Below are 19,807 nucleotides of genomic sequence, written 5' to 3' on the forward strand. Positions count from 1 at the left end.
CTTTAATTTGCTGACTTTGAGGGCTTTCTCTCCATCTTGGGCATGAGATGCAGCTATTTACACAGACTCATTGTACAGTATTTACAGAAAGATGCTAGAAACAGCATAATTCTGAATAGGCAAAGAAGGGGAAAGAATAAGCCAGGAAGCAAATCTCTGAACTCAGAGTGGAAGCATAAATCTGTAGGAGTGATTTAAGGGAAGGATAAGGGTCAAGTGATGAGGGAGGTTGGTGAGGCTGATGTGAGGGAGGAAGAGGAAATATCAACCAACCTTGGGAGGGGAGATTATGGGAGAGTCCACCAGAACAAAAAGTCTTAAAATTATGATTCAGAGTTAGAAAGGGGGAAAGCCTACTATATTTAGCATCTTACAGACCAAACCTTCCATCACCCCCTCCTTTCCCCACAAGGTCAAGCTGCTGCTGATTATATTCCTAGGAGAGAGGACTTAGAAAGTAAAAGACAGAGACAGAAAGAGGGACAAAGTTAAAAGAATCAAGGGAGACACAGACAGTGTAGTAAAGGAAAAAAACAACAAAAGTTCAGGTAGATTTGGGTATGAGAATCATCTTACTGACTTTAAGAGTCATCTTTCCTCCTCTCACCCTATCATCCCCCAAACTTCTGCCTCCACATCCAAATCTCTGGATTTTAACGTCACCCAAGGAGTAGAATTAGAATAAGGCTAATACATCAGGGGTGATCTAAGATGCCATCTTACCAATTCAGGTCCCTACTCATCCTGCACCAGAATGTCAGGGCTTGAGTCGTAGCCAGGGGCAGATTAGGGTGAGAATAGACAGGATTGAGGACACAAGGCCACAAAGCCCCACAATACCAGGGCCACAGCGCCAGAGGCCAAGTTTGTCCAGTGGGATGAAGAGATCACAGGCATTTCTGACTACATCCAGCAGGAGCGGGGGATGACCTCGAAGGACCCGAGCCAGGAGTAGGACTCGCAGCCGAAGCTTCAAGGCCAGTTGGGGTAGACCTCCTCCTGGAGTCCCTGGTCCCACAGGACCCCCAGTTTCAATTCCTTCCGGGACTCCTCCCCCAGAACCCTTCAGTCTCCGGCTACAAGTTGAAGACTCTTGTTCCATCAGTAGGCGAATCTCATAGGCATCCCGGCTCAAATTCATGATGAGGGAAAAGAGATAGTACCTGGGACACACAGAGCACAAGAGTCAATGAGAGCACAAGAACGTACTTACAACAGCCCCACTTCAGTGGTCTCTTTTCCCTTAGTGATGAAAGGGGTCACACATGGGAACACCAGAAGTGAATGCTATTATCCACCACTAGAAACCTCTTCCTACCTTCTTGTAACTAATACATGTCTATGTGCACCTTAAGGTCCTGGCTTAAAATTAGTGAGTATCATTACATTTTCCATGCTCAACCTCAATTTTCATTTTCCATTTGGTGACCTCTTAGTATACACACATTCTACTTACAGACATAAATCTGTTACATTATGATTTCCTTAAGAACAAAGTCTATGGGTTTTTTTGGGTTTTTTTAATTTGTTCAGCGCAATGACAACAGTGTATGCAGTCAACAAATTGCCTTACCTCCAAAACATCTGGAAGCCAACCACATGTCTTGATCTCATTTTACCACAACTGTTTCAGCCACCATTCTCTCTCACCTGGACTACTGTGTCAGCCTTTTAACTGGTGTCTGTGGCTACTGCTGCCCCTCAGCCAACAAACAAATCTCATAAAGTAGCTAGCATAAATCATATATTACGAAATTACTTTTCGTCTTATAATTTTTCCTGCCTTCATTTCTATGATATTGAGCATAAAATCTAGATGTAGGTTGACAGAGCTCAATAACCTTGGACCCTTGCATACCTCTCTAACTTCTTTTTGTACCATTCTTTCCCTCAATTACTACATTCCAACCACATGGGTTTCTTTCTTTATTTTCATCCCCTCAAGCTTGCTTCTGCTATAGGATCTTTGCACTGCCTCGAACTGAAATGCTCTCCCAGCAAAAGCTTCCCATGGCTGGCTTCTTGTTCTTCACGTCTGAGTTTCAATGCCACCTCTTTAAAGAGGCTTTCTCTAAACCCCCATCTAGAGTAGTTAGCCGTTTGTTCTCTACAGCATGATCCTGTTTTGACTTCCTGCACAGCACCTACCACTATCTAATAGTATTTTTATTTAGGTTTGTCTGTCTGTCTCCATTCTTTAAAATGTAAACTCCACAGAAGCAGGGGATGTCTTTATTGCTGTACCCCTATGTCTACCATATAGCAAGGGCTCAATAAATATTTTCAGAATGAAAAGAAGCCCAACATGTGGACTCTTCTTGAGAGCTGCTTTTCCATCTCACACCAGTCATCCCTACCTCCACATCTCAGATATGATAAATCATGTTATAACTGTAGAACACTGAAAAGGAAAAAAAGCAAAGGAGAAATGGAGATGGAAGGGGAGTAAGATGCTAATATAATGAAAAATAGCAAAGAGAATTAGAACAGAGATAAAGAAACAAATACAGATGACATATAAACACAGAATTAAATTTCCAAAATGCATTTCTCTTTACTTTCATTAACAGGTACATCCCTAATCCAAGTCACATCATTCTTTGCCCACATCAGGCATCTCTTGCCACAATGCAGTCCATTTTCCATACTGCAGCAAGAGAAAAGTCTTCCAACACAATTAGAATCATGTCATGTCTCTGCTCAGAACTTTTCAGTAACTTCCCATGGTACTCAAGGTAAAACTGAAACAAAATAAAACAATCAAAAAATCTTATCACTGGGGCTATAAAGGCATGAAGTCGCTGGCTTATAAGCTTTCATGAGTGTGCTTAGTTTCAGAACAAGATGGGTAAGGTATAATTCCCACTGAATAATTTTCCTCTTGTCCAGATGTGTCTAGTGAAAGAGGATAGGGGAGGATGGGGATTAGATTTTAAGATTCAATAGGAAGTAACTGTTATCATGACTAAGTGTGATGGTCACAACTACAAATGTAGATGATATTAAACTAAAAGGGGGAGTAGTTAGTCTTTCACTTCAGGAACAGAGGACCCTAGGACCATCAAGAGGGAAGAGCAAGAGTGGGGTGTGGGATCCTAGCCAGAAAAGCTATGGCTGCAGAGATGGCTGCAGAGATGTAAGCAGAGGTGATGGCACAGAGATAGAGCAGCTGAGGGTCTAGGCCCATGGACTGGGAAAGGCTGGGTTCCCGCGGGCAGGAGGCTGGCTTGCAAAGTGTGCCCTTCGGACATTTAAAGGAATATATATTTTGTGTGTGGTATGTATACATCAAAAAAAGGGGAATAGAAGTAAATACTGTTAACTGATGGTGCATGGAAGGGATTGTAATCATTGCAATGAAACAAAATATGATTTGTTGAATGTAAAACCGATGATCTGCCTGTAAACTTTCACTTAATTTACAATTAAAAAAAAAAAATCTTATCATTACACTTCTGGGGCAAGATGGCAGAGTAGGCAGATGTGCTGAGTAAACCTTCTGCAACAATGACAAGGGAGACCAAGAGAAACAGATACAGATGGTGATCTTGGAATCCCAAGCATCATGGGAAAGAACAAAGAGGTGAACTGAGTGCCAATTAGAAGAGAAAACTGATCAGGAGCAGTGAGAGAGCAAAACAAAAAACAAAAAACAGTGGGCCTGGAGCAGAGAGGCCATCTTGAGTTTTGGCCAGCTACTGTACATACCATAGCCTGGAGACAGAAGACATGGCTGGCGACTGGAGGCAAGGGAGGTGGGGTTCTCCCTTGTTCTCCCTGCTCTGCTGGTAGTCGGGGATGTGGCCAGTCCCCACCCTTGCCAGTCTAGAGGTGAATGGCACCCCCTCCACCCTGAAGCTTCTGCTTTGCCTAGAGGCAGGTGCCAGGCATATCACCTCCATGTCTAGAAGTAAATGAGACCACCATGAACTACGATGATGCACAAAGATCAAACAGAGAACTGCATTCACACTTTCAGTTTCAATGATCTCCACTAGGAGACAGGTGGTGAGTGCCTGATAACACACCAACATAAAACCATCAATTAAATATAAATACAACACCACAATGTCTCAATGAAAAGAGACAATTACATTTTTCATGAATAAACAAGACAGTGCCAAAATACAGGTCAGAAAATATATTACCAGAAACAGTATCAGAACTGCTTGATAAGAAATTAAAAAGAATGATATTCAGGTACCTTCAATGGATTCAAAGAATGAGAGAAAACTGTAGTTGTAATCAAGGAAAACATAGACAAAACTTAAGAATAACTTAGGAAAACATTACAATAACAAACTGGCACAATAAATGAAAAATCTGAAACCATACAAAAATGACAATTAGAAAGTCAGAAGATTAATACTAAGACTTCAGAAAGATAATATGTTGAAAAAAAAGATAATACACAGAAATGAATTAATGGAAGATCAAATTAATAAGCTAGAAGACAAATCTCTCAATATTCATCTGCTAGAGAAACAATAAGGAAAAAATGTAAAAATCCAAAGAAAGTCTAGGATTTATGCAGTTCATTATCAAGAGGAATAATTTACATGTGATTGGAATTCCAGAATGAAGAGAGACAAAACAAAACAAAAACCCATAGAGAAAATTATCGAAGCGTTTTTGGGAAGAAAAAAAAAACTTCCCTAATATCATGAAAGATGAAAAGATACTCATTCAAGACGTTGAACAAATTCCAAACAGGATAGACACTGGAAGAAAATCACCAAGACATAATCAAATTTTTCAAAACCAAACACAAGGAAAGAATCCTGATAGTAGTTTGGGAAAAATGAAAAGTTACCTACAAAGAAAAACTATTAAGACTAAGCTCTGATTTCTCAGCAGAAACCATGCAGGCAAGAACACAATGGGATGCCAGATATAAATCTCTGAAAGAAAAATATTGCCAACCCAGAATCACATACCCAGCAAAGCTACTCCTCAAATACAAATACAAGGATGAAGTTAGGACTTTCCTGATAAATAGAAAATTTAAAGAATTTGTAAAAACTAAACCAACCTTACAAAAAAACACTTGTAGGAGTTCTGTGGACAGGGAACCAACAGCAGACAACAAATTGAGATATCAGTTTGAACTCAAGCCAGATATAGAAGTATGCAAAATAAAACACCCACAAGATTGAAAAGAGCAAACCAGAGATACCAGTTTGCAACAACAAAAAATCCAATAAAGTAAAAAGAGAATAACATAGTTACAGAACTTTCAAATGAAGAGGAAATCAAGTAGGTTTCAAGAAAATGAACCTAACTGTATCCCTGAACCCAAACCAAGCCTTACTCCTAACCTCAACCCAATCTTTACCCCAAATACTAATCCTAGTCCTAACCATAAACAAAGTCCTAGGCCTACCCTAGACCTAGTCTTAGTCCTAACCTTAACTTCTTACTACTACCCATTCCCCACCCCACCCCAGAAAATCTTGTTGCTGTTGTTAGGTGCCACCAAGTCAGTATCGACCTTATGTACAACAGAATAAAACACTGCCCAGTTCTGTGCCATCCTCACAATTGTTGTTAAGCTTGAATCCATTGCTGATCCTCCATTTTAGCAAGCATGATATCCTTCTTCAGGGACTGGTCCCTCCTGATAACCTGTCCGAAGCATGACAGACAACGTCTTGAAGTTTGGCTTCTAAGGAGCATTCTGGCTATACTTCTTCCAATACAGATTTGTTTGTTCTGCTAGCATTTCAATATTTTTAATATTCTCCTCCAACACTGTAACTCAAACGCATCAATTCTTCCTTATTCATGGTCCAACTTTCACATGCATATGAAGCTACCTATGTAGGTGCAGCAGATTTGACGAATACAATATGTCATTTGATTTCTTGATTGCTGCTTTTATGACTTTTGATGGTAGATCCAAGCAAAATGAAGTCTTTGACAACTTCAGTCTTTTTTCCATTTATCATGATCTTATTTACTTGTTCTGGTGTGGTGCAGTGAGTTAATGCTCCAGACAGATTGCAAAGCCATTTGAACTGCAAGGTTGGCAGTGCAAGCTCACCAGTCGTTCCTCGGAAACCCTATACAGGGTTGCTATGGGTAGAAACCGACTTGACGGCACTTATCAACAACAATTTATTTGTCCAATAGTGAGGATCTTTGTTTTCTTTATATTGAGGTACAATCCATTCTGAAGACTATAATCTTTGACCTTCATCAGTAAGAATTTTAAGACCTCTTTACTTTCCACAAGTCAGGTTGTATCATCTGCATATTGCAGATTGTTAATGAGTCTTTCTCCAATCCTAATGCCACATTCTTCTTCACATAATTCATTTTCTTGGACTACTTGTTCAGCATACAGATTGAATAAGTATGGTGAAAGAATACAACCATGGCACACACCTTCTCTGATTTTAAACCATTCGGTGTCCCCTTGTTCTGTTAGAAAGATTGCCTCTCAGTCTATGTAGTGTCAGCACTATTAAGTGTTTCAGAATACTCATTCTCTGCAATGTTGTCCATGGTTTGTCATGATCCACACAGACGAAAGCCTTTGCATAGTCAATAAAGTACAGGTATTCTGTATTCTAGTATTCTCTGCTTTCAGCCAAGATCCATCTGACAACAGCAACCATGTCCCTTGTTCCACATCCTTAACTGAATCTGGCTTGAACCTCTAGCAGTTCTCTGTCAATGTACTGTTACAGCCACTTTTGAATTATCTTTAGCAAAACTTTCCTTGCATGTAATACCAATGATATTGTCCGATGATTTCTGCATTTTGGGGGGGCCAGCTCTCTTTGGAATAGGCACAAATATGTATCTCTTTCCAGTTAGCTGACCAGGTAGTTGTCTTCCAAATCTCTTGGCATAGATGAATGAGTGCTTCTGGTTGCTACATCAGTTTGTTGAAAGATTTCCATTTGTATTTCATCAATTTGTGGAGTTGTGTTATTTATCAATGCCATCAGTGCACCTTAGACTTCTTCTTTCAGTACCATTGGCTCTTCATCATATGCTTTTTCTTGAAATGGCTAAACATCAACCATTTCTTTCTGGTACAGTGACTCTGTGTATTCCTTCCATCTTCTCTTTTTTCTTTCTTCATCATTCAATAATTTTCCCAGAGAATCCTTCATTAACAAAAGTTGAGGATTGATTTTCTTCTTTAGTAACCCCAGCTTGAGAAATGCTAAGTGCATTCTTCCCTTTTGTTTTCTAATTCCAGGTCTTTACACATTTCATTATAATACTGGACTTTGTCTTCTCAAGCTGCCTTTTGAAATTTTCTGTCCAACTTTTACTTCCTTCCATTTGCTTTAGCATCTCTGCTCTATAGAGCAAGTTTCAGAATCTCTTTTGACATCCATTTTGGTCTTTTCCTTCTTCTTCTTCTTTTTTTAATGACCTCTAGCTTTCTTCCTGTATGCTAATCATGATGTTACCCCACAGCTCTTCTGATCTTCAGTCATTGGTGTCTACTGCATCAAATCTGTTCTTCAGATGATCTCAAAATTCAGGTGAGATATATTCAAAGTCATATTTTGGTTCTTGTGGACTTGTTTTAATTTACTTCAGCTTTAGCCTGAACTTGCATATGAGCAAGTGATGGTCTGTTCCACAGTCTGTTCCTGGCCTGGTTTTGGCTGATGATTAGGAGTTTTTCTACCATCTCTTCCCATAGATATAGTTAATTTGATTTCTGTGTATGCCATCTGGAGAGATTCATGTGTACAGTCATCTTTTAAGTCATTTTAAAAAGGTATTTGCAAAGAATAAGTCATTGGTCTTGCAAAATTCTATCATGCTATCTCCAGCATCATTTCTATCACCGAGGCCATATTTTCCAACTACTGACCCTTCTTTGTTTCCAACCTTTGCATTCTAAACACCAGTAATTAACGATACATATTGATTACATGTTAGATCAAGTTTAGACTGAAGAAGTTAGTAAAATTCTTCAATTTCTCATCACTGACTTTAATGGTTGGTGTGTAAATTTGAATAGTGGTATTTAGTTTGCCTTGTAGATGTATAGATATTATCCTATCACAGACAGCATTATACTTCAAGACAGATCCTGAAAGGTTTTTATTTTGAATGACTGACTGATTCATCATTTATAGGAGTCCTGGTGTGGCGCTGTGGGTTAATGTGCCAGACTAAAAGCTGTTTGAACTGCAAGGTTGGCGAGTCAAGCTCATCAGCTGCTCCTTGGAAACCCTATACAGGGTCGCTATAGGTCAGAATCTACTTGATGGCACTCAACAACACAACAATAACCTTATTAGTATTGTTGTTCCCCCTATATAACTATCGACTGCTTGGCTGAAAGTTGGGCCATGAGGGTGAGTTCCTTCCCAGGCCTTAAGGATGGTCTAGGGTGATAGTCTCAGGTTCCTACAATCTATTTCTGACCAGTAAGCCCAGTTGTTTGTTGTTGTTGTTGTTCCTTTTAATTTTTTGAGTTTTGTTCCACATATTCTGTCACTCTAACCAAGACTTTCTAATGTGATCCCATTCAGAGCAGTTTGCAGTGGCAGCAGGGCACCATCTAGCTCTTCTGGTCACAGGACTGTGGAGACTGAAGCTCACAAATTCCATTAGTCCCCTGGACTAATTGATTCCAAGCATCTTCACTTCTCAACACTCTTCTTTCTTCTTCACTTGGAAAGACCAATAGCTGCATCTTACACGGCCGCTCATGAGCTTTTACCCAGTCATATTTTGAGTGTCTTCCAAACTAAGGGACTCATTTTCTGGCACTATATCTGACAACATTCTGGTGCTATTCATCATGTTTCAATATTCAATATTCTGGTGCTATCTGGCAGTGTTTCAATGCTATTTGTAAATCTTATCATTGCCTAAAAGGTCCTACATGATCTGGCCCAAATCTAACTCTCTAGTTTTGACTAGGAGTCCTGGTGTAGCACTGTAGGATAAGCACTGGATGAGAGCCACAAGGTCGAAAGTTCAAACCCATTGGCTGTTACTTAGAAACCTTATACAGGGAAGCTATGAGTTGGAATCAACACCATGACACTTAAAAATAACAACAAGCAATAGTTTTGACTAGGAGTCTTGATGTGGCATTGTAGGATAAGCACTGTACTGCTAACCCAAGGTCAGCGGTTCAAACCCACCAGCTGCTTTTTGAGACCCCTACACAGGATGCCATTCTAAGTTGTCTATGAATCAGCACTTAACAACAACATGTGGCCTTCACAACAACACAAAGTCAGCAGTTTGAATCCACCAGCTGCTCCTTGGGAGAAAAAGGACGCTTTCGCCTCACATAAAGGTGTACAGTCTCGGAAACCCGAAACCCTACCATTTTAAACTGTGAGATGATCAAATTCTGTTTGTTAAAGCCACCCACTTGGGGTACTTCTGTTACAGCAGCAACTCTGTATAGGGCTTCCTAAAGCAGCTAGCAGGTTTGAACTGCTAACTTTGCAGTTTGCAGTCTAGTATTTAGGAAGTCTGAGAGGTCAGCATGGGACACATTGTACAGGGCCTCCTTGGCTGCATGGAGACTTTGACTTTTAACCTGGATGTGATGGTGCTGGAATCCTGGTTGCACAGAATACATTGCTAACCACAAGCTTGGTGGTTGCCCACCACACTACTTTTCTTTCTATTTTTCTAATTCCTGAAAAAAGTTTATAATTCTGTTTAGAAAGATCTTCTCTACTATTCTCAATCTAACTTCTTTAGAATACCTCAAAGGGGTTCTACAACTTGCCCAGTGAAATAGGCCTCATGCAAAGCCTTTACAGAGTATAGGATCGTAGGTGGAATCCTGAGTCCCATCCACAACCTTGTGAGGTGAGACATTCCCAATAGAAAGGACAAGCAGACTGGAAGAGCCACAGTGACAGAAGATACATCTTCATTATGAACCTGACCTATACTCAGAGTGGTAGTTACTCTAAATACCAAGAGAGAGGGAAAGAGTCTTCAAATCAATCTAATTTCTACTTAGATATACTGAGAAGAACTCAAAGAGTTCTTCCTACCTTTCAATCTAATTAGATTTCCTTGTTATACTCTCATGACATCCTGTACTTTCCCACAAATATAGCTAAGTGGTTACTTGTTTTAATATTTGACACTTCCACTAGACTGTAAGCTTCATGAGAATAAGAACAATCTCTATCTGGCTCTTCACTTTACCTATGGCCTGTGGTAGTGGAGGTGGTTATGTGCCGTGGAGAGGGTTCCAATTCATAGCGACCATATTAAGCATCTAATAAGCAATTTTTGGGAATGCGTAGGAACTGAAGTAAACCTGTGGTATAAACAGAATCAAAGCAATGTAGTATCTTCTCTTAGACATTCATCAAGGAAGAGCATATGTCTTCCATCTGTCTCCATTTGTTATTCTCTAATAGTTAAAGATCTGAATGAATATAGGAAGCCAAGTGATTGACTAAGACATGTATAGTCTGGGAAGACCCAGTGAAAGGGTCTTCCTTTTATGAAAGACGAACTTTGCATATAGAGAACACAAAAGTATTTTCAGTTAGAAAGGATACCAAAATACCAAACCTGAATGAACGCTGGGCCCACTTCTCCTGATCCACACGGGGAGCCAGTCCAGACTTTCCAGCCCATAGGACATTGTCACAGGCGAAGTACAAGGCTCTATTGAGGTGACTAACAGTGATGCAGAATCTCAGGACAACATCTGAGAGGTGCACTGCTCTTTTGGCTGATTCAAGGGCATCTGCTGAGTTACCGAGGCGTAGAACTTGTGAGGATTAGCAAGGAAAAGCAAGGATTTGGAAGTATAGACAAACAGCAAGACAAGGAAAAAGAGAGAAAGCAAGAGTAAAAGTAGAACAAATGACAGACACAAAAACAAACAAGAAAAGCAAAACAGTTCATTATTTTTTACTTCATATTTTAATTGATCTATTCTTTACTTCAAATTTTAATGAATTTTTGTCCCTGTTTAGTTTTCTCAGATTTACTCCCATTCCATCCAGTCCTCCATTACTCTCTCACCCTGTCTTATCTTGATTGGGAGGCAGGCAGAGGACAAGTGTAGAGCCAAATGAGGGAGAAAAACTGGCATAAATGGTAAAAAAAAAAAATAGGAACGAGGGACTAAGGAAAAATAGCTGGGGACGGAGGAAGTGTTAAGGTGATTCAAAGAAAGGCACAGTTACTTACGCTTTCTTCCAAGACTCAAATGACTCTCCAGTTGTCTAATCTGTTTCTGTAACTCAGGACTGGCCCCATGTCTCTGCAGTGCATGGCCAAGAAGACAGCAAGCATACTGAGCAGCCCTGGAAGAGAGGACAGGCAAGAGAAGCTGGAAACTTCCCTAATACCCTCTTCAAAAAATGTTCTCCAACAGCAGATACTGACTTCCCCTCATCCCAATTTAAGATCCTTCCCCTTTCTCCTCTTCATGCCCATATCTCACCCTTGCTCCTGTGGGCCTGGGAAGGGAGATATAAGGATTAAAAGGAGCCTAAAGGAGTCCTGGTGTGGTGCTGTAGGGTAAATGTTGTTGTTGTTAAGTGCCATCAAGTTGGTTCCAACCAATAGCGACCCTGTATGGGGTTTCCGAGTAGCAACTGGTGAGTTTGAACCGCCGACCTTCTGGTTCAAACAAATCTTGCAGTCCAGCGGATTAGCCCACAGTACCACACCAGGAGAGCTATCACACAGTCCGTGGTTCAAACCCACTAGCTTCTCAAAAACCCTATACAGGGTCACTATGAGTCAAAACTGACAGCACTTAATAACAGGAACAACAAAGGACACAGCTTTGAAGACCCTAGGGCTCTACTCTGTACAGATAGGTCTGCCAGGAGTTGGAATCCTCTCCGCCTAAGCTAACAAAACAACAACAAAGGGGGTGGGGAGCACTGTTTATAGTTGAGAAAAGAAGAAATTGAACAATGATAAGGCCAGAAAAGGAAGCAAGAGGCCCATTATAGGTACATCACTATTGAGTCCATAAGTGATTGTTGGGTTGGGGAAGGAACTGTAACTGCAGGGCAGTTTATTCCTAATAGATGAGCTAAGAGATTTCAAGACCCTCGAGTGCAATGGACACCAAAAACCAGAGCGAAGGCAGAGGAGTTCCAGGGTGGTAGCAGGGAAGGGGACTGAGGAACTGGGAACCTCCTCAGTTCTGGGGGCAGAGTCCGGGTTACTATCCACGGTAGGGCAAATGCCCCTCATTCCACCACCCAGTGAAGAAACTGTTGGTCCTGTGCAGACAAGGTAACCCGCAGCGGTCTCCCCGCTGGCCCACTCATGCCTCAGTTTCCCCATCTTTCTCAAGAGCAGAAACGAATTATGTCACGGCCAGCTCAAATCTGAACCTCGAGATCCCTCTGGGCCCCCGTAGTCGGAGTTGACCCCTAGCTGACCCCCGCAGTCTGACCTGACCTAGCCTCGTGAGGGTCTTCCTTTGCCTGCCCTCCCCCCATTCCTATTCGGGTCGCACCTACACAGCCGCTCCCGGGCCTGGCTCTGAGCACTGAAGCGGACCCAAGCGTCCATGACAGCGGCAACCCCAGCCTCCTCCGCCCCGCTCCCGCCCCACTTCCCGCCCCTAGTCACGCCTCCTGGACGCCCCAGACGGTGCCTCGTGAGGGACAAACAGTGTCAGAAAAGAAAGCTTAGTGGAAACGGTCCCTAAAGTGGAAATTGAGGGCGAGAATCTCTTGTCTCTAGGCCTATACCAGTGTGTTTTTACCCTTGTGTCTCCATCACAGCGTCCCTAAATCAAAGAGTATCTTTCCATAGCATACCTCAGGCGGAGCATTCATCTTTAAATTAGGAACAAAGGGCGGGGCTTGTAACGATGGGGGCGGAGAGATTAAACACAGCAGATCGCTCCCCGGAGTCGCTTAGCCGACTGCCCCGAGCATAGATACAAACGCGTGCGAATCAGGACTCTCGGGACTAAGGTTATGGCTGTAGAAGAAGCTGGGAGTCCATTGAGGAACATGTTTAGCACCGGATCTCGGTTCCCTGCAGGACCCTGACGATTGGACAGTGACCTCCACCAACCAGGACACAAACGGAGCATCTTCAGACGCTAAGGCTTTAGTGGGCTAGATCCGCTATAACCAGCTTTGTATCTTGCAAAGAAGAGCAGAGAATCAGTGGTGGAAGTTACTACTTCACACCCACACTTTAGCCCCCCCACCCCCACCCCCTCCACACACACACGTTCTCTTCCAGGCTACCATGTCTGGGAGGAACGGCACCCCTTGGGGCTCAGCAGCAGGGGAAGAGGTCTGGGCGGGATCCGGAGTGGAGGTGGAGGAATCAGAGCTGCCCACCTTCTCAGCTGCAGCCAAGATTCGCGTGGGAGTGACCATTGTGCTGTTTGTTTCTTCAGCCGGAGGGAACCTAGCAGTGCTGTGGTCAGTGACAAGGCCGCAACCCAGCCAGGTCCGCCCCTCTCCGGTCCGACGACTCTTCACCCATTTAGCAGCTGCAGACTTACTGGTCACTTTTGTGGTTATGCCCTTAGATGCTACCTGGAATATCACTGTTCAGTGGCTGGCCGGGGACATCGCATGTCGGATACTTATGTTCCTGAAACTAATGGCCATGTATGCCGCAGCTTTCCTGCCTGTAGTCATTGGGCTTGATCGCCAGGCAGCAGTACTCCACCCGTTTGGACCCCGCTCAGGTGGAAGGAAACTTCTGGGGGCAGCTTGGGGACTTAGTTTCCTGCTTGCCTTGCCCCAGGTGAGTGAGTTGTTGGGACTCAGGGCTGGGTTGGATAGGAATTTGAGTGCACAGCATGAGCCTTGGAAGTTCAGGGGTGTACCTGGCCCGCTTTAGACATAATCCTCAGACTTGGTCCAAAGGGGGAGCCTTTGCTATCATTTTTGCAAGATCATTTGCATCTCTTTTTAGAGCCTACCTTTTAAAAGTAGTACCCTAGATCTGTGTCTCTGCCTTCGGCTACATTTGGCTTCTACCTTTCATTCTTTCAGGTCTATCCCCTTCAGGTGATGGAGTGAAGAAAAACTATGCTAGGGAGGAAACATACATGGGGGTTTAATAAAGAGAATGAAGTAGAAGATTTTGAGTAAAAGTTTGTGGTACATTCATTGATCAATTTAAAAAATACTTCATCTCTGGGTACACCAAGGTGCTAATGAGAGAGCATGAGAAAGTTGAATTTTATTCAAACTCTTAGTTAAATAAATCCCTTACTCTTCTGTGTGTTACTGGAAACTGACCAACTCTGTTTAAATTATTTCCGAATAGGAGTTTCCCTTATCTCCTCACTGTTCCTTTTACCCACATCCTAATTTTCATTTCCCACCTTTGTCTCCCAGGATCCACCTGGTCTTAACAAAACAAAACATTATAAACAAAATGGCCCTAATCCCAAATAGCCCAAATCATTCACCCATTCCAGTGGTCATCCCCACTTTCTTTTTTTAAAAACTCTCAGTTCTTTGTCTCCATAGAGTTGGAGCTCAGACTGGTGTCTCATTCTCCCCACTGTAGTCTTCCCCATTATAGTATTCCTGTCCCTCTTGTAAATCCTCATCCCTCCCTTAAAATAATTGTTTTGAATAAAAATCATCCTTGCTTGCTTTCACATTCCCAGTGAAATTTTTACTTTGCCAAGCAACCAAGTCCTGCCTTCAAGGAATATAAAAACTAGTGCAGGAGGCAAACTGGTAAGCAATTACAATGCAGAATGCAGTTGAAAGTGTAGCATAAAGAGCTAAAGAAAAATGAAGACGCTCAAGAACACTGTCGGACAGTCCCAAAGATGTTAAAATTTGCTTCTTGAAAGATGGATGGGGGGAAACCAAGTTAAAGCAGGAGGAATGCAAAGAGAGGTGGGGGGATAGAGTATTTCAAAGTGGTTGCTGCTGAGTTGGGGAGTTCTGGGTATATATGTGTTTAAAATGATGACTAATAAGCCAGAGGGGAAGGACTAGCTCACATATATTCACTTTGTATTTAAGCTATTAAAAGATAAAGAGTGATATAATCAGATATGTACTTTACCACTGTGGCTTTACTATGGAATGTCAAGACTGGAAGTAGAAGGAGCTCCTCAACTTGAGCACCAGTTTCAAAAAGAACCTTTTACCACAGTGAATAGAATTATACAGTTGGGACTTATTTATATGAAGCAAATTTTCAATAGGGATTGGAAATTAGAACTGTTTTGTTGCATTGCTTGTTTTTACTTTTCCTTTTGTGTTTTTTTCTGAGTTTAGGCCCTACCACTAACTAGCTGTCACTTGAAATCCGTGGGTTACAAGATGATGACATAGGAGTTGAATTTTATTATTATTACAGTCTGATAAACCCTACAATAATTACAATGTCCATTTGCTTCATTGGCAAACTGGTAGAGACAAATATGAAACGTGTGTAAAGATGATATTTTTGGTTTCACATTAGTGTCCCTTTGGATAAATTCTGCTTTGTCCATATGTTGTAACTGGTTCTAAAATATGAGTCTAAATAAAATTGTGTTTTAAGATTTAAAAAAATTTTTTAAAGTGATGATGTTTTGGTGAGACAGTATTATGGATAGTTAGAAATTACTTATTTTTGTAGGCTGAAATTCCTAAGTACCAAAAGTGTTTGAAATGAAGCTTTATACCTGAGTAGCGCAGTTCAAATAAAAGAGGGAAAAGGAAAAGAGACGTATTATGGACCAAACTGAAGACCAGAAACCTTCACTACTTTTGTATCTCTTTTCATAATGTCCATACTTTTGGAGCATGGTGACTTTGTAGGATATGCTTTTAGACATAGCACACACCAAAAAAAAAAATCCAGAATATATGGTCTCATGGTAGGGAAAAAGGAAAGGCCTTTATTAGAGACCATTACCCAGTTCACCCAGGGTCCTGATGTGACGCTGTAGGTTAACGCACTGGACTGCAAGGTTGGTTTGAACTGCAAAGTTGGTTTAAGAAGCAAGGTCAGTGGTTCAAGTTCACCAGCCACTCCTTAGAAGCCCTTATACAGGGTAGCTATGAGTCAGAACCGACTCGACAGTACTTAACAACAATCCAGCAAACCCAGAGTAGACTGATAATGACTCCGAGTAGTTCATAAAGCTTGTATGTCTGTGTGTGGCTAGTCATCTTTCCTAAAAGTTTCTCATGTCTGCTGAAATCGCTTCCCCAAATGCCTTTGACCTAGGAACCTAATACCTATTGAATTTACCTTGTATCAAGGGAATAGTGACTCAGTTTACATGATCAGAACCAGTGTACTAACCCTGAAGTTTAAAAACTCAAAAATACTCTTTACTGTCTCACACAAACAAACAAAATACAATGTTTTTCCAAAAAGGAGGTGGGGCAGCCAACAGGATTTGAAAGATGCTAAGTTGTATTATTTAACCTTATGGTCACTGTTAAACAGTTATTGTGCATAATATTATTACTAAAAGCACTTCACAAAGTAGTTGCAAAATGGCCTGAAATTCTATCAGCACTCATTTTATACAAAATTTCTTTTTTCTACAGAATTCATCACAGACATACCAGAAAAATAATTTTAGGTAAAAAAGGTGGTGAAGTGGTATATATACATGTTCTTGTTGTTGTTTAATGCCACTGAGTTGGTTCTGACTCATAGCAAACTCTGTATGGGGTTTCTGAGGATCAGCTGGTGGGTTTGAACTGCTGACCTTGTGATTCACAGTTCAGTGCTTATCCCACAACGCTACACTACAACTATATACATAGTGGTAGTTGTGTGCCACTGAGTCAGTTCCAACTCATAGTGACCCTGTATAGGATTTCTGAGGCTGTAAACCTTTATTATGAGAGCAGAAATTTTTCACAGGAGCAGAAAGGCTCATCTTTCTCCCACAGAGCAGCTGGTAGACTTGAACTGCGGACCTTGTAGTTAGCTGCCCAGCTCATAATCCACTGTGCTATTAGGGTTACAGTACAATGTTAGAATAGTACTGACGTTGGGAGGAGATACTATGACATAAGAGGACAGGTGGAGCAGGACCATTTCTAATAGCCCTCAACTCCACTCCAGCTGTTCCTGTTCCATACTGTCCGCCGAGCTGGCCCAGTCCCTTTCACACAGTGTGTCACCAAAGGCAGTTTCAAGGCTCAATGGCAAGAGACCACCTATAACCTCTTCACCTTCTGCTGCCTCTTTCTGCTGCCACTGACTGCCATGGTCATCTGCTATAGCCGCATTGTCCTCAGTGTGTCCAGTCCCCGGACAAGAAAAGGGAACCATGGTGAGATTCTAATCCCAGGTCCTAATCCTCACCGCCTAGCCTATTTACCTAGCTCTCTACCTGACAGCTGTCTAGCAGTCACTAATCCAAAGTAAGATCCTCACCGTATATCCAGCACCTGATGCAGATCATTTTACAGAATGCATTTGATTCTAACCAGTCTCTAGTCCTCTGAAGTCAGATTAGCTGGGCAAAGATTAGTGGGAAAGGTGATCTTTGTATTTTCCTTGACTCGATGACACTGTCAAGTCTGGAGGTAGACGGGGACTTCACATAAGAGGGTGAGTCAAAAATTATCCGCACTCTGGCTGTAGAATTTATTTTAATCAACTTTTAGAGAAGACAAATACATCATTTTTAACATCATCTCCATGCTTTTCAATACACTTTGTTCATCTGTCACCAAGCTTTTGTATTCCCTTAATGAAAAAAATGTCTTAGACTGAGCTATAAGCCATAAATGCACTGCTGACTTCACTTCTTCATTAGAAGTGAATCGTCGTCCTCAAAGGACTGCTTTTAGGGGACCAAACAGGTGAAAGTCCTATGAAGCAAGATCAGGACTATAGGAGGTTGCTTTAATACCTCAAAACGAAGTTTTTGCAAAATGTCAACAGTGTGGGCAGAGGTATGTGGACATACATTGTCTTGCAAGACCACAATGCACTTGGCTAGCAGTCCTCTGCATTTAATCTTGAAATATAGGCTTCAGCTCTTCAGTGAGCATCTCACTGTAATAAGCACTGTTGATTGTTGAACTTTTTTCCTGATAGTGTTCCAATACTGGCCCTTGAGAATCCCAGAAAACTGTAAGTATCAATTTTCCAGTTGATGGTTGACTTTTGAACATTTTCTGGATTGGTGATTGAGGATGCTTCCATTTTACACTCTGCCATTTACAGGCTTGTAGTGATAAATCTATGTCCCATCACCAGTAATGAATTTTTTAAAGAAACTTTTCCCTTCGAGTATTGGTCCAAATTTTGTTTGCAGATGTCCAATAGCTTCTGTTTATGCTCTTGTGTCAGTTGTTTTGGTACCCATTTCCCACAAACTTTTCGAAACCCACGTCTGTCTTGGATTATTTCATAGGCAGAGCCAAGGCTGATTTGCAAATGATTTGTCACATAATTTACTGTCATTCGTCTATTTGACAGAATCATTTCATGCTGCATGATCAATGTGGTCATCAACAGTAGATGAGGACAGGTGTTTTAATATAACCGAAGTGCGGATAATTTTTAACACCTTCATATAGCACAGCACCTTGTTCAAAAGCCTTTCCCTAGCATGTTGGTCACAATTCTGGAGGGGGAAGGGGAAATCCTTGGAGTCCCAACCATGGAGTCCAAGTTGGGTAGGGGAAGGGGAAGGGGGTTTGCGGCATTTACATATTTATCCCATATTTCCAATGGTGGGGGGAGAGCTCCATCTCATTATTTCTGCCCCTCCATCAATACATCCTGTACTCTGTTCAGAAGCTCAGTGGCTCTGAATGAGTCTATTTTCTACGTTCCCAGCCCCTGCTGATGGATTTGCACTCCGCCGCTCCTTAGACAATCGCCCTCGTGTTCGCCTGCGGGCCCTGCGACTGGCCCTCCTTGTCTTGGTGACCTTCGTCCTCTGCTGGACACCTTATTATCTGCTGGGCCTGTGGTACTGGTTCTCCCCTACCATGCTGACTGAAGTCCCCCCCAGCCTCAGTCATATCCTTTTCCTCTTTGGCCTCCTTAATGCTCCTCTGGATCCCCTACTCTATGGGGCCTTCACCCTTGGCTGCCGAAGAGGACACCAAGAACTGGGTACAGACTCCTCCAGAGAAGGAGGGTCTGGCAGAATGCCCCTGAGACAGCTGGAAGCACACACAAATGTGGCATCAAGTAGGGCAGGAGAAACTAAAGAGACATTCTTATAATGTCCATTTGCTCAGGTCAGAATACATAGGAACAAAGGAATTATTCTCTAATACCATAAGCACATCTCACTGCTACTCTTCATATTTTAGCTGCAAAAACTACTGAGCATGTCTATGCTCTGACTCCAACTGGTATTGGAGACAATGTCTAATGTAGAAACTCACATGGACTTCAGTCCCCAGGAGAAGTATCTTCACAGTGACCCATACTGCCTTAATGTAAATAGTACTAAAGAATTTTCAACTCTAGTTAGAGTAGAAAGCAACTTTAAATGCAGAAAACAAAAATGGGACATTTATTCACAACTCAAACACATGGAAGGTAATATGAGAGACTGAACATAACTATAGTAAGCTCTAACGCAGCCCAGTTTCTCCAAGGCAGCACAGTCAAATGGAATCTCTACAGAAAACACACAGACAGAGCAGGACCTGTCTGTGTCGCCTCCAATATGGACTCATGCTGCATCTTTGGCCATCTCTAAGGAAAAGAAGGGGGGAACCATCAGAGTGACACTACACAAAGCCTGTGTTCTGTTCCCCTCACATTCCTTTCATCAAGAGAGCCACTATCCCCTCCATCTTACCTCCTCTTACTCTTGAGTGGACCCCGAACAAAACACCAGTCAACACTGATGGGCTGTCCCATCAAATCCTGGCCATTTAGG

At 41.9% G+C, this 19,807-nt stretch overlaps 2 protein-coding genes across 3 annotated transcripts; one reads left to right on the top strand and one right to left on the bottom strand.

Moving 5' to 3' along the window:
- Positions 1 to 563: 563 nt before the first annotated feature.
- Positions 564 to 12,513, bottom strand: PEX11B (peroxisomal biogenesis factor 11 beta). 2 transcript variants are annotated; one of them, XM_006861330.1, is made up of 4 exons: positions 12,458 to 12,513; positions 11,167 to 11,282; positions 10,540 to 10,741; positions 564 to 1,163 (listed from the first exon to the last, which is right to left on the bottom strand). In XM_006861330.1, the coding sequence occupies exons 1-4, from the start codon at positions 12,511 to 12,513 to the stop codon at positions 758 to 760; spliced, it is 780 nt and encodes a 259-aa protein (XP_006861392.1). In that variant the 3' UTR covers positions 564 to 757. The 2 variants fall into 2 exon arrangements, with proteins under 2 accessions (XP_006861392.1, XP_006861393.1); XM_006861331.1 differs by lacking the exon at positions 12,458 to 12,513 and adding an exon at positions 12,269 to 12,282.
- A 693-nt stretch (positions 12,514 to 13,206) lies between these two features.
- LOC102817241 (gonadotropin-releasing hormone II receptor-like) lies at positions 13,207 to 19,139 on the top strand. The gene is made up of 3 exons (XM_006861332.1): positions 13,207 to 13,716; positions 17,014 to 17,224; positions 18,745 to 19,139. The coding sequence occupies exons 1-3, from the start codon at positions 13,207 to 13,209 to the stop codon at positions 19,137 to 19,139; spliced, it is 1,116 nt and encodes a 371-aa protein (XP_006861394.1).
- The last annotated feature ends 668 nt before the right edge of the window (positions 19,140 to 19,807 follow it).

This window comes from Chrysochloris asiatica, unplaced genomic scaffold, assembly GCF_000296735.1.
Source record: "Chrysochloris asiatica unplaced genomic scaffold, ChrAsi1.0 scaffold00042, whole genome shotgun sequence".
NCBI lineage: Eukaryota > Metazoa > Chordata > Mammalia > Afrosoricida > Chrysochloridae > Chrysochloris > Chrysochloris asiatica.

Bases quoted from the DNA above. Each gene is read 5' to 3' on its own strand.
- LOC102817241 (XM_006861332.1), top strand. From the start codon at position 13,207: ATGTCTGGGAGGAACGGCACCCCTTGGGGCTCAGCAGCAGGGGAAGAG. The intron at 13,717-17,013 runs GTGAGTGAGTTG...ACTCCACTCCAG, and splicing joins TCCTGCTTGCCTTGCCCCAG to CTGTTCCTGTTCCATACTGT. The intron at 17,225-18,744 runs GTGAGATTCTAA...CTACGTTCCCAG, and splicing joins GACAAGAAAAGGGAACCATG to CCCCTGCTGATGGATTTGCA.
- PEX11B (XM_006861330.1), bottom strand. From the start codon at position 12,513: ATGGACGCTTGGGTCCGCTTCAGTGCTCAGAGCCAGGCCCGGGAGCGG. The intron at 10,742-11,166 runs GTAAGTAACTGT...AATCCTCACAAG, and splicing joins TTTGAGTCTTGGAAGAAAGC to TTCTACGCCTCGGTAACTCA. The intron at 1,164-10,539 runs GTTTGGTATTTT...TGTGTGTCCCAG, and splicing joins TGGGCCCAGCGTTCATTCAG to GTACTATCTCTTTTCCCTCA.